The sequence below is a fragment of the Scylla paramamosain genome, chromosome 14, assembly GCF_035594125.1.
Source record: "Scylla paramamosain isolate STU-SP2022 chromosome 14, ASM3559412v1, whole genome shotgun sequence".
NCBI classification, from domain to species: domain Eukaryota; kingdom Metazoa; phylum Arthropoda; class Malacostraca; order Decapoda; family Portunidae; genus Scylla; species Scylla paramamosain.
Window position 1 is genome coordinate 17,999,923 of NC_087164.1, and position 14,133 is coordinate 18,014,055.

General features: G+C 39.7%; 1 protein-coding gene across 1 annotated transcript in view; it reads left to right on the forward strand.

Annotated features, from left to right (window-relative positions):
• Positions 1–7,675, forward strand: part of LOC135107130 (uncharacterized) — a 143,103-nt gene extending 135,428 nt beyond the window's left edge. Inside the window, exon 10 of the mRNA XM_064016840.1 lies at positions 4,135–7,675. Within this exon, the coding sequence (XP_063872910.1) occupies positions 4,135–4,232 (98 nt within the window). The 3' untranslated portion in view covers positions 4,233–7,675. The remainder of the gene's footprint in view (positions 1–4,134) is intronic.
• Positions 7,676–14,133: the final 6,458 nt, after the last annotated feature.

Below are 14,133 nucleotides of genomic sequence, written 5' to 3' on the forward strand. Positions count from 1 at the left end.
ATAATAATAATAATAATAATAATAATAATAACAATAATAATAATAATAATAATAATAATAATAATAATAATAATAATAATAATAATAATAATAATAATAAAAATACATGCACAATTAGCTACGAAATCATATACGTAAAAAAATAAAACCTCACTAACCATTAAGAGAAATAGATTTGTGTGTGTAAGTCACATGTAGCACGCGCCTCGCATCGTGGAGCAATAAAACCTGAAAGAAAGAGGAATCGCTTGATTGATTGATTAATTAACTCCCTAACACCACAAAAAAACGAAGGTCGGGGCGCCAGGTGTCTGTCTGTTAACCTTGCTCTTTGTCTTGCGTGCTAGATCAGAGAGGTCAGCGGGAAGGCGAGGTGGGGAAGCTAAGAGAAAGAGATGGGCCGTGAAGTAAGGTGAGGTCAGGAGGCAGGGGAGGAATTGAAAGGGGGGGACGAGAACGAACTTATCCTCAAACCAGCTGATGAAACAATGATGAGAGGTGTTGGGTTGTGGCAGGTTAAGGGTGATCTGAAAAACGTTACAAATTATTCGTCTTGCTTTCTTTAATCGTGAAGGAAGGAAAAAGGAGGGAGAGATACTCGTATAAGCGGTGGGTAACGAAAAAGGCTGATTTGGTAAAGTAAGATTCAGTTCATTTCTATTTCAAGATGACAAGAAGGTGACTGACTGGCGGGTGAACTGGTGACTTGTGACGGGGCACTTAAGGTTGTCATCAGTGTCTGTTTTTACCAGTAGTAGAGTCAGTATCATCATTACCATCATCATTATTATCATGTTCATCGTCAGCATTATCATTATCATCGTCATCCTCCTTTTAATCATCTTCATTATTATTATTAACATCATCATCACTATTATCATTATCATAATTATCCTCATCGTAATAGTCATCATCACCACCATCATCATCATTATCAACGTCAGCATCATCACTGTTATCATCATCATTATTATAATCATCAGTAAAATAATCATTACTATCATCATCAGCATCTCATTATCATCATTGTAATTATTATCATCATTATCATCATCATCATTGACACAGTCAGCATCATTGCTATCGTTATCATAATTTTAATCATCACTATTATCATCATCATTACTGTAATTATCATCATCATCATAACCATCATCATCATCATCATCACCACCAGCCTAAAGATCTCACTGGAGAACGAAAGACGTACCGTGGTGGTTAGCGCGCTCGACTAACCCAGCCCAACCTAGAGTTCCCGAGTTGGTGAAGGTCATGATGAGCGGCAAAGGAGATTGAATTAGATACGGCGAATACTGGTGAGCTTGTCCTAAAGTGCTTGAGAGTTGGTGGCGGCAGAGAGGCCCTTGTTCAGAAACGCTTTGCTCTCTCAGCGCGACTATTTTCAAAGGCTACAGAGATGATTAGCCAGGTTCTCAAGAGTGTTTCTTCTGTGAATAATGCAGAAATATTGTTAATCTGTCAGTAAGACCATAATAACACCCTTCAAAACGCGTGTAACTTAAACTAAAGCCTTTTGAAACTAGAGTTGCGGGCAGAAGTGTTTCAGAATATGGTCCAGACAGTGGTCGTGGCGTTATATGCGTGTATATTCTTCCATAATAACTTGTATGACTTGATTCACCATAGATAAGCCTAGAGAAATCAAAAGGTGCCTCTTCGAGCCCTGATGGAGGCTGCACCTGAGGGGAAAGGCCGTGAGGGAGGTGGCCGCTAGTGTGTCCTTTGATCCCTGAGTTCTGCTGTACAGCCTATGGTCGATGGCTGTCTTGTTAATGATATTGAGGCTGATTGGTCTATGGGTGGTGGGAGAGGGATGAATTGAGGGGCAAATATTCTATGCTGGAGGAGACTTCTGAGTGCACTAGATATTTATTTGTATGTGGTGGTGGACTCCTAAAATCCTGTTTAAAAATGGGATGAACAGCTTCAAATGGGTTACACATAGTTCAAATAAGGAATTTCTCCAACCATCCCATATTAGATATTTCTTAAGTCAAAGCAGCCTAACAGGGCGCCATCCAGGCACACAGAAATATCGCCTACTTTAGATCAGTGTGCTTTCCTTTTATCTGAGTAGTCTCTCTCTCTCTCTCTCTCTCTCTCTCTCTCTCTCTCTCTCTCTCTCTCTCTCTCTCTCTCTCTGATTCACCAGTAAGGCTATTATAAATAAATAAACAAATAAATAAATAAATAATAAATAAATACATAAATAAATTAATTAATAAAAAAATATACATATATATACGAGTATATATATATATATATATATATATATATATATATATATATATATATATATATATATATATATATATATATACATATATATATATATATATATATATATATATATATATATATATATATATATATATATATATATATATATATATGTATATATGAGACCGTCCGCTGGAGGTGAGAAGAAAAGAGAAGCAAAGCAAGCGTAGATAGAGAGAAAGAAGGGAAGCATGAAGCTAAGAAGGGAAAATGAGGGGAAGCCATGAGATGGGAGGGCCGGGCAGGGGCTTTGGGGCTCCCAAGGCGAGGATAAGCCAGCAAATTCGCCCTTCACACGAACCCCATCAGGTAAAAAGGAGGAGGGCGAGGAGGATTGAGTTCTCTATCACTTATTGGATGGACAGGAAGGTGGCTCCACCAATCTTCCTTACTCCTCCTGTTCTTCCTATCCCCTATCCGACTCGCTTACTTACAGCTCTATTTACCTCAATCCAGCTCCCTCTAGCGTCGATCTGCATCGCCTCACTCGCACAGCCTTTCTCCCGCCACCCTTCCCTACGCCCTACTCTTGCTCTTTTCCTTGCCTCGCACTGATATGCTCTTGCTCCTACTTACTCGTGATTTTCACTTCTACCTATCCTCCTCTCTTGTGATTTTTTAATCCTTCGTGTAAGCCATTAAAACACGCAAAAAACAAACAAAAAGTAAGAATAAATAAATAAATAAATAAATAAATAAATAAATAAATAGAATAATAATTACGAGTATAAATAAATAAATAAAATACAAACGAAATTGCTTTGGAATCATTCTTTTTTCTCTTAATCTTTATGTGATAAATCTGATCGGCGCGTCCTTTCATCATATATATTTGCTGTTCTAATACCGGGAAACCGGGTGGACAAACATATCCTTCAGTGTGTGTGTGTGTGTGTGTGTGTGTGTGTGTGTGTGTGTGTGTGTGTGTGTGTGTGTGTGTGTGTGTGTGTGTGTGTGTGTGTGTGTGTGTGTGTGTGTGTGTGTGTGTGTGTGTGTGTGTGTGTGTGTGTGTGTGTGTGTGTGTGTGTGTGTGTGTTTTACTTACAAAATAAACTTCTATTGAGTGATCTTCGGAGATCTCTAACCATTGCCCACTCCCTCATTCAACAATGGCATCTACCCATCATATATTTTGCTTGCTTGATTTAGTTTTCGATATCCTGTTTGCCATTCCGCGCACTGTACAGTTATCCAAGGCCCTTTGTTACGAAAAATCCTCATCACTAAAAAAAAAACTTGAAATATAATATGCTCATTTTTTTTCTTTGTCGATCCCTTACCTAAAAGTATCATTCAGCTATTCAGGAGTCCTAAAGTCTCCTATCCACATTCCTGGAGCAAGATTGATAAACAAGAAAACCTGTTCCATTGTTACTGAGAGCGGTAGTGAGGATGACGTGTGGTCAATGCTGGGAGGTGGTTGCTCATACTAAGACTGTGATATACACAACACTGGCGACAGGATCAGGTGCAAATGATGATAAAGAAAACTCACGTTAATCTTTCTTGATGTCAGGCATTTATCACAGCCGTCTTCTTGCCAGCGGTCTAGTCCGTCCTGAAAACAAGAAGAAAATTATTAAATTAAGAAGGATTGGAATGACATCTAAACAACTCACATGAATCTTGCTTATAAGATACAATAACGAACTCAGTAATTTTCTAACTAAAACCTTCAACGCCTAGTAATATATAAGTGAAACAAATAAATATTTTTTTTTTTTTTTTACCGCAAATAGCGTATCAAAACCACTTTCGCAAAGGCCAATAGGTATGCTGTTGTTTGTTCTTCTTTTATGTTCCTTAGTAACGCCAATCTTCTTTCTCTTCCAGTCCGCAGCAGCGCCAGCACAGCGTTGCCAGTCTCTCTCGGGCTGCTGCTCAACCTGGCGGCGTTGGCGGTGGTGGGTGGGGGTCGGCCGGTCACGTGACTCCTCAGTGTGGTCCTCCTGGAGCCTCGCACGTGCAGGCGTCGCCACTCGTTAAGGAACGCTACTAGCTCTAGGTGTTAAGCGGCCCCGTGTTAATGCAGTGCTACATGAGTCCCCGTTAGTATTTCCCTCACTGTGTCGATCTGGCCACCCTGTTAAATATTAAGAGGTATATAGCAGACGCATGTATATAAGACTGTGTAGAAAATAAAACCGTATTTCATGAACTTCGTAGCTCTACGGACAGTTGGCACGAGCCTCGACAAGTCCCTGGCAGGCCCCGCCATCCCCGCTCCCCCTCCCTGCGGTGTGGCGGGATGCTGGTGGTGACATTGAGGCGTTAGTTGGCATGCCTGGACTTTCTCGAGGTGTGTGTGTGTGTGTGTGTGTGTGTGTGTGTGTGTGTGTGTGTGTGTGTGTGTGTGTGTGTGTGTGTGTGTGTGTGGGAGAGGGAGTGAGGCAAAGTTAAGTGTCCTGTGATAAAGTGTCTATATGAATTATCTCTCCAAGCTTCTGTCAGTCTGCTAGTCTTGCCCTTGTTACAGTCTTCGCCAGAGGTAGTGCACCAATGTCCGGCCCAACACGACCGTTGACACACAACAAGTGACCTGCTCTCCTTGTTTTCTTCATTCCATGACCTCACTTTTCAAATATAAGACGAATGATTTATATGAGAGTACACGCCAAAGACTAAATGAATCTCAAAGGCCGGAATTCAGACCACTAATATTAATTTTTCCAAGACGAATAACGTTATGAAGAGATAAGACATAAGCTGGGTTGACTTTTGTTGTGTCATAAGGAATATTTCAAGGATACTATATTCCTCCAATTCCTTTCAAATTATAATAATTACAAGTAAAAATGTGTTTTCTGAAGAGATGGAACTTGAGGACCTTTCATGTAAGGAGTTGGATATATTTCCTTGAGACTAAGACATCAAAATGATCACGAACTGCACTGAATTAGTAGTTAAAGACCTATAGTGGCTCAATATTCAACCATTCGTTCTTCAAATCTAAAATTTCTTAACCCCAGCATGCGATGAGCGGAGACTGAAAGTTTTCTCAATAGTCTGTACTGGCGCAAAAAGATGATACATATATCAAGGTAACATTTTAAAGTTTGAGTTACCATTCACTATTGCATTTGACTGAATAACTCCAAATTTTGACTGAAATAATTCCAAAGTATTTCATAAACCAAGAGATGACTATCCTAAAAAAGAAAGCCTTAAACGTACGCAGATCTTGACATGGCTGTGTCCTCGCAACATCGCCTCCCTTACTCATAAAAAAAAAAAAAAATGGAACTGAATAATGAGTACACATCTGAATCCCTCGGTGCACACGCGTCATTCAGTGTTGAACAAGGAGACCACGTGTTGTAATTTACCCGCGGTCGCCGTTGAATCATTGTGTGTCTGGCGGGGAAAATATAAACCCTTTCGCCTGAGATTTAAGAAGTACAGACACGGAGCGAGGAAGTAAAGCATCGCGGGGAGCTTGATGTACTGCTGTCAGGCACGAACACTGATGTGCATGGCGGTGGTGCCGTACACGAGTGCTCACGTGCATGGAGAGCACTACACGAACACGGATGCAGACAATACGGTGATGCCATGACGAGCATTATCGTACACACATACACAGGGAGATGGATAGCGTACACGAACTCTCTCGTATACATAGCAATACCACGTGTACATACATTAACGCACAGAGCAATAACACACACACACACACACACACACACACACACACACACACACACACACACAAAGAGATAGATAACACAAACGAATCTTCTCGTATACATAGAAATATCACGTGTACATACATTTACGCACAGAGCAATAACACACTCCCTCATACACACACACACACACACACACACACACACACACACACACACACACACACACACACACACACACACACACACACACACACATATACACACAAACGTACGTACATACTATACATGACCACTGCCTTGTCCAATACCTATCGACTCGTGTCATGTTTTCCCATCAGAACAAGCGGCGATTCCCTTCACGCAGTATTACTACACCGTTCTTGCTACACCGAGTCACTCGCCGATTCAACTGCAGCTTCTGAATCCCCCGTAAAAAAAAAAAAAAAAAAATCCCAATTGATGAGAAAACCTTTATATAAAAAAAAAAAAAAAAAAAAGCGCATAATACAGCAAGGGGAATTGGCCACTTGTTAGCATGGTTGAGCTGGACGCGTCTTGCTACACTTGGATCTAATTATCTTAACAGTGCAGGGAGAGGGCAAGGTGTGGAGCGTTCATTACTTTGTCCTGCAGACCGTGTGAGTGGAGGCAAGGCGGTCGTGGTATTCGTGGTGGCTAGGTAATGTGTACTCTCGCTTCATGCTTCAGGCCGTGCAGGTGGTGGCGTCAGTTAGAAGAAAGGTAGTTTGTAATATTCCAGCCTTCCATATATAAATACATATACATACAAACATATATAATAAAAAAAAGTACTAATACACATTTATATCATATAGTAAAGAAGTTATAGTTATATCATCATTATAAATGGTTATTGAAATGTCTTTAGCTGTACGTTCGACGCAATGTTCAAGGAGCATCAAGGTGGAATGATCCTTTAATAAATTAGAGTTGAGAAGCTTGCCAGATGTTGACGTAATGACACACGCATGTTAGAGTTTTTATCATTAAGACTGGTTACTGATACGTCGTCAGTTGTGCAGTATAAAAGCTAAACACCAAGACTGAATAACTTTTTGATAAGAGTCAGGAAATGTTTCAAGGTGTCAGTGGACGGTACGAAGGGCCAATGTGCGAGGGTGTGGCCGATCACTTGTAGGGGAGAACAGTTCCGGTGTTTTCCTCTCTTCCTGACTCATCCCTCTGTGAAGGTACGTGGGGTTCAAGGGGCTGGACTACTACAACAATCAGTCTTGTACTACGTAGCGACTCAGCCCAGGGTTTGTATGTATGAATCTGGTTATGGATCACAGGAAAGCTTATAATATATTTGCGTAACATCACGTATACAGACAATGCTTAGAATCCATTCACAGGCTACTATAAATAAGATTCTAGTATTCGTATGCAGAGTGTGTGCTTGTGCTGTGTACATATTGATATCTATTGTCTTTGTTATGTGTACAGTGTTTACATACATGTAAGTGTTTGTCATGTACACGTGTGAGCTTTTGAGACTGTGCCTATGATGACGATGATGATGATGATTATGATGACGAAAGGGAAGGTGATGGTGATGGTGATGGTGAAGGGGGAGGGGAGGCCTAGGATTAATTGAAGAATATGTAGGAAATGCTTTCATAATTTAAAAATAATGTATTGTAGTGAGAGAGAGAGAGAGAGAGAGAGAGAGAGAGAGAGAGAGAGAGAGAGAGAGAGAGAGAGAGAGAGAGAGAGAGAGCGAATCTTCCAACACATGACATACATTCGTAGACACGGGTTAGCCTTCATTTCAAGTGGTTACTTTTCACTTTCGCTTAGCACAACACTACTTCTTTCACATGTACGAGCGTTGGTGAGTACGTACAAAAAAAAAAATCTCTGACATTTACATCCGCAGATATATATATTATGCACTGAAACCTACCTGTGTATAATTTATTCGTTATCTAAAATGCAGCTACGCAGATGTGTCTATTATTTACTTCTCCAGTTGTTATAATTCAGTCTGGTTTCGACACACTGGGTGGCGACTCTCCCTTTCCTTGCGTGGTGGCAACAGCGGTGGCGGTTGTAATAAGAATGCGGAACAGACAAATGAGTGTCCTCCACTCTGCGTAAGTGTTAAGCAGCCTGTATAAGTTCCTGAACATAATAAATAAACTTTGAGAGAGAGAGAGAGAGAGAGCGAGAGAGCGAGAGCGAGAGCGAGAGAGAGAGAGAGAGAGAGAGAGAGAGAGAGAGAGAGAGAGAGAGAGAGAGAGAGAGAGAGAGAGAGAGAGAGAGAGGAAATGTTTACTACATGTTAGCGTTTCACAAATTTATCGGAAAAAAGAGATTTACTCTAAACATATATTACCTCGCTTGAATGTTGTTCCATTTGGTAACGAGTATGAGAATAGCATTTCATATGAAGTTTAAAGGTATATTATATTCCGAGGCATTCGATATTATTATGTTGTAGAGTATTTTGATAAATAAAAAAAGGAAGTGCTCGTTTTTCAAGAAGATCCATACAATGCCATGAGTCCCTGCTTGTCTAATTAACATAAGGCCCTCCCAGGGACACCCAAGCCAGGCCCTCCCCGCCCTGTGTTACCTGATGTCGCCGCCAGCCCGCCTCCCTCCCGCCCCGCCCCTCCCCGCCCACTGACGGGTTCGTGCCGGCGGACAGGTGGGCTGGGGCTCTCTCTCTGTGTAACATTATTGCAACTAATAAAGCTTATTGTATATTAAGTAAGTGCTTTTCTTCTCTCATTTCTCTCTCATTTGCAGCACTAGGAGGAACGTAAGGAGTTTGTGGGAGTCCTGGACAAGGTAATGATCTCATTTCTGAAAAATTATTGCATCTTGTAGAGCTGAGAGAGAGAGAGAGAGAGAGAGAGAGAGAGAGAGAGAGCGAATCAAGTGTTAGTAGGAATGTTATAAAAAGAAGGGAATGTAAAAATCTAATTAATAAAGGCAATAATTCAAGTTCTTACCATAATTTAAACTATTAAAACAAAATCTCTTAACCCCTTTAAAAAAATTATGGAGTTGGTGGAAATGTTAAAACAAGACAAGAATGTAAAAATATAATTTCTTTACGTAGTTCATGGCTTTCTATAAATTATATCTAAGTGAATATAAAAGTCACGGGATGACCCAAAAACCGGCATAAAAAAAGGGAGGATGGCTCAAGGAAATAAGGGAGAAGAGGAAGAATGAAGGAAAGAGAGACGAAGGATTGCAAGATGGAGGAGGGAGAAGACCATGGGCTGGTTTTATAGTTTAGTAACTCCCCAGAGGCTAATATTCTCCCTCCTCCCCCACATACCTTCCCCTTCGCCTCCCTTCGACCACCACCACTTCACTTACGACCGACCCACTAGCGTGTAACATTTTGGAATTAATTACACACATCAATTTTTCCAGTTCTATATAAAAATCAGTCCTGTGACAGTAAAGTTTTCAAACAAATGTTTAACCATTTACAGTGTAAGGAAAATAATAAAACACAAATACAGTGTCTGTTAGAAAATTAAAACAACAACTTTTTTGGCCCAGAAATCCTCCTTACTTATAGGAAGAAGTTTTCTACAGGAAACTCTCTTTATAACCCTTTCAGTTTTTTTTTTTTTTAAACTGTGGCTTCCTACGATGTCAGGATAGCTTTATGTGCCCTAAAATTTTCAACTTTGATGTAAGGTTTGTTCCTGTGAATCAAAGCTAGAGTTAAGGTAAAGCTTAAAAAGAATAAATAGCTAAAAAAAAAAAAGTATCTTTACAAAATACCAACACAACTGAGCTGTCTATTCCAAAAGTAAAACAATTACTATTCCCTCCCAAAAGCTCCTCTTAACTCATAAGAGGATATTTTTCCACATAAAAATTCTTCTCATATCCTTTCAGCAGTTTTATTTATTAATTATCTAAGCATTTTCAAGCAGTAATATGAAGAAAAGCTGTACACTACACAAAGTTAATACAACTACGTAAATATCTTGAGGGTGAAATTTTCATGGAGGAATCTTTGTGAGAGGAATTTACATAAAACACCGAAAAAAAAAATGTTGAAAATGTTGGTCGTGACTTAGCAGTGGTTGTAATATCCTCACCTGCACTTATAAGGCCAGCACTGCCACTATCTTGGGGGTGTGAGTCTCAGTCCCGCCCCGCCACCTGTATCTGAAGGCGTGGTGGCTTTTACTGCACTAAAGATACAGAGCTTCGTGACCCAAGTAGAATGTGGGACTATTTTTAGCACAGTAGAGGAGCGTAGAGTGTGTGTGTGTGTGTGTGTGTGTGTGTGTGTGTGTGTGTGTGTGTGTGTGTGTGTGTGTGTGTGTGTGTGTGTGTGTGTGTGTGTGTGTGTGTGTGTGTGTGTGTGTGTGTGTGTGTGTGTGTGTGTGTGTGTGTGTGTGTGTGTGTGTGTGTGTGTGTGTGTGTGTGTGTGTGTGTGTGTGTGACAAAAAAAATGGTGTAAGCAACTCAAGCACATAATAACATTCGATAAAACACAAAACTTCAGGTCGTACTGTAGGTAAGTGCGTGACACTCCTCCAGCACTTGAATGAGTAGAGGAGCCCCACATGCATCACCAACCTTCACCTCTAAGGCCCAAGATTCATGAGCTGCATCACCTTTCTGGAGCATGTACACTAAGTCGAGAAACGGAGAAATAGTAAGTGTAAGTTAAATCCGGTCACTTTACTTTGCGTTCTGAGCCATTTGTCATCTTTTATCGTAAACTGGTCACTATGAGATTATCTACCGGTCTGATCTTGACTACTCATAAAATGTTCTATTATGTTGAAAATTATTGAGTTTTCCAAAAGTTTTCATGATTCTAGTAATGTTTGATATGGATTCAGCATCGAGAGAGAGAGAGAGAGAGAGAGAGAGAGAGAGAGAGAGAGAGAGAGAGAGAGAGAGAGAGAGAGAGAGAGAGAGAGAGAGAGAGAGAGAGCAAACAAGCTATATAAACTATAAAAACAGCCCAAACACCCAGAACACTGAAGAACGCGGGCCTGAAGTGCATGGGCGGATAGCTATAACATCACTTCACTAAAAATATGAAAGGTAAATTACAAACTAGTGCACCTGGTCGAACAAAGTGAGGAGAGAAGAACAATGTGAGCGAGCGAAAAACTAATCAGGGGAGGAATACATGGAGGGAATTGCAATGGGCGATACAAGTGGCGAGCCGAAACATGAACACGAAGGGACCAGGCGGAGCGAGGATAAGAAAATAAGTAAACAATCAGAGCGGTATGAGAAGAGGGAAGGAAAGAGACAGAGAGGGAAATGAACCAATCCTTAGGGACAAAAGACCTGCAAGTAATATCAGCAAATAGAAAACAATGATGTAAGAATAATGTAAGAAAATGAGTAAAGAAACCACTGGGTTGAGAAAATAGATACGAATGAGAGAAAGGAGTGTCTTGATAAGTATCCAGTAGAAAGAAAGGATTAGATCATAAGAAAGGAGGGAATATGAGAGGGAAGGGAAAGAAGGTAGAAGTTAAAAGGAAGAGAAGCTAAGGAAATCAAATCTATCATTAAGAGGAAATAGAATTAAAGGCACAGGAAAGGTGAGGATATAAAGAAGGAAAACGAAGGGAAGATAAAAAGAGAAAGAAGGTAAGAAAACAATCTACCGTCATAACACAGTTGAATTAAGAAAAAAAAAAAAAAAAAAAAAAAAAAAAAAAAAAAAAAACAAGGGAGAGGAAATAAACGAGGAAAGGAAAGAGGGTATAGGGAGTGAAAAGGGAAAGAGACTAAACTAAGGAAACGAAATCTAACGTCATGAGGAAACTGAATTTTCCTTCTTTATGGCACCTCAGTGTGGCATCAAAAATATTGGGTGATCCAGTTCCTCCCGCCTACATTCCTCCCGCCCTTCTTCCCTTCTCTCCTGGGTCGTCACAACCTCACGCACTCACTCCACCCTATCTCTACACGCCGCCCTCGTTTCCACCCTCCATTGTGCATATTTTTTACCAATGAACACTTCTAAACATTCTAAATCGTTTATTTATTTGGCGCTGCCCTTCTAAATGCTCGATATGGTTTTGAATTCGATATATTTACTGCACATCGGGTGATTCCATAAAAAAAAAACGATACCATACTCAAATGTTTCTGCACCTTTTTTTGACTACTTTAAACACGCTTTTATATAAATTACTGAGGTTTTCAGTACTCCAGTGATAGGCTGACAAGGTTCCCGCATCGTCATTGTGGAAAGAAAGCCATGGTAACTTGACTAATCATGTCTGTAGCCTTTGAAAATAGTTGTCATTACTTGTCATGAGTACTAAACATTTACGAATATGGATTATAATTAGAACCAACTTCCGTGACACCGAACACGAGAGAAAAATTCAGTGCCTGCTTTTACAGTTGGTATTATTTGGTGCAAATGTTGAGTTGTCGGGGATGAATCGAAGAGTCTTCCAGCTTTATCATTGCGAGCCGCGACCCAGAACTCAGCTCGACACTCTGAAATATTTCATTCACTGAGAGACACATCATCCGTATTCCCTTTTTGCAGCTAATAGGAAGTCACTCCTTCTTAACTCTCACACTTTTTTTCACAAGACATCATACGCAAGAGCTGTTTCAATAAGATATAACATACTTTTCAGAGATAATAATCACATATCAAGATTTCTCTTACATACATACAGTGTTTTCAGCTTCTACATTCTCTCATTATCTTTGACATCCATTGCTAAATCCTCTTCTTTGTATTATCTACGTCATATTTACAAAAAACTTCAGTTCAAATATCATTCCTTTCCTCTTAAATCTTCTTGGTTAATTTTTTTTTTTTTTTCATAAGTTAATATCGAGAGTCACCAGTTTCCACTTGTCTTCTGTGTATTCTCTTACATCGATCACCTGCTTGTTTTCCTGCAGCTCATTTTCCTAAAAAAGAATGGGAAGAACAAAAAATCAAGACTAATATACCTGATGAGCGTAGGGGTCATGTGAAGGTCCCACAAAGTTGGGGTTATAGTTCATCGGTGACTCACGCTGGATGTCATAAGTTTTTCACTGCCGAGCTGACATTCAAGTGCTAAAGTTCAAAGCTCCTTAGATCAGATTATCAAGTCAACTTTTTACTTTCCACACACATTCCAAGAAGAATAACCGCTAATGCGAGTTTCTAAAGCACTAGAATTTTCACACGTCTCTTCAGCAATCGGTAAAAGACACTTAGGGTTCTTGTCTTACAGTAATCTTTCTCGGTAAAGTATTTGCAGTTATATTTCAAGAAAGTTCGAAGGTCACCGTTTGGTAACCTTGGAGTATTTCTCCATTTAATAATTTATTCTATATTATGCTTAAAGAGAGTAAGGTCAAAGTTCCTTGTCCTTTAGTAACATTTTTCCGTATATTAATCTATCTCAAAAGTAAAAAAATCCAGAATTCACCGTTTTCTTATTCTCCTTAATTAATAAATTCTTAGAGTTCAAATTTCTTAGTAAACAAATCCTCCTCCATTGAAGGTCTGGGTGGTGAAGGGCACAGTAAGAGTCAGCAACAAAACAGAAACTTGCACTTTGGTTCTTGTTTGTATTTGGCATTCTATTCTCTGCACCTGTACCTTGTTAACTAACCCTTTGATTGCTATGTTGAAAAGAGAAAAAAATAAATCTTCTTCGCCCCCTTGGTTTTGTTTTAACTTTATTTTGTCAGAAAGCAACGTAAACCTCTACATTTATTGTTTCCTATACAACTGGTCTTTTTTCTGGTTTTGTCTTTCGCTTCGTTTATGGTCGACCAGTTGATGCTGTGATGCGCGGCAACTTTTTCACCCACAGATAATGATGTCCGCTCGAATGAAGGAGAAGTAACAGTTGGAAGAAATACCGAAGGATAAAAAAATGAAGAGTCGAAACACACATAATGTTACAAATATCCAAAACATCGTCCCTCCAAGCATCACTTTTCACTCCTAACCTTTTCTTTGTTTATAGGATTGCTACTTATGTACAAATGAATAGCTAGTAGATAATTTCAGCAATAATACGGAATAAAGGAATCCGCCAGCCCTCTGAATCTGACTTGACTTGAGAAAAAAACTACGAAACAGTGATGCAAACGGAGATATGCCTCATTCCAAGCAAGATCGAGTACTGATATAATACTGATGAAAAGGGCAGCACATTATACTTTATTTTTTAGTCCGACGGTGCAATTGAAACGAATG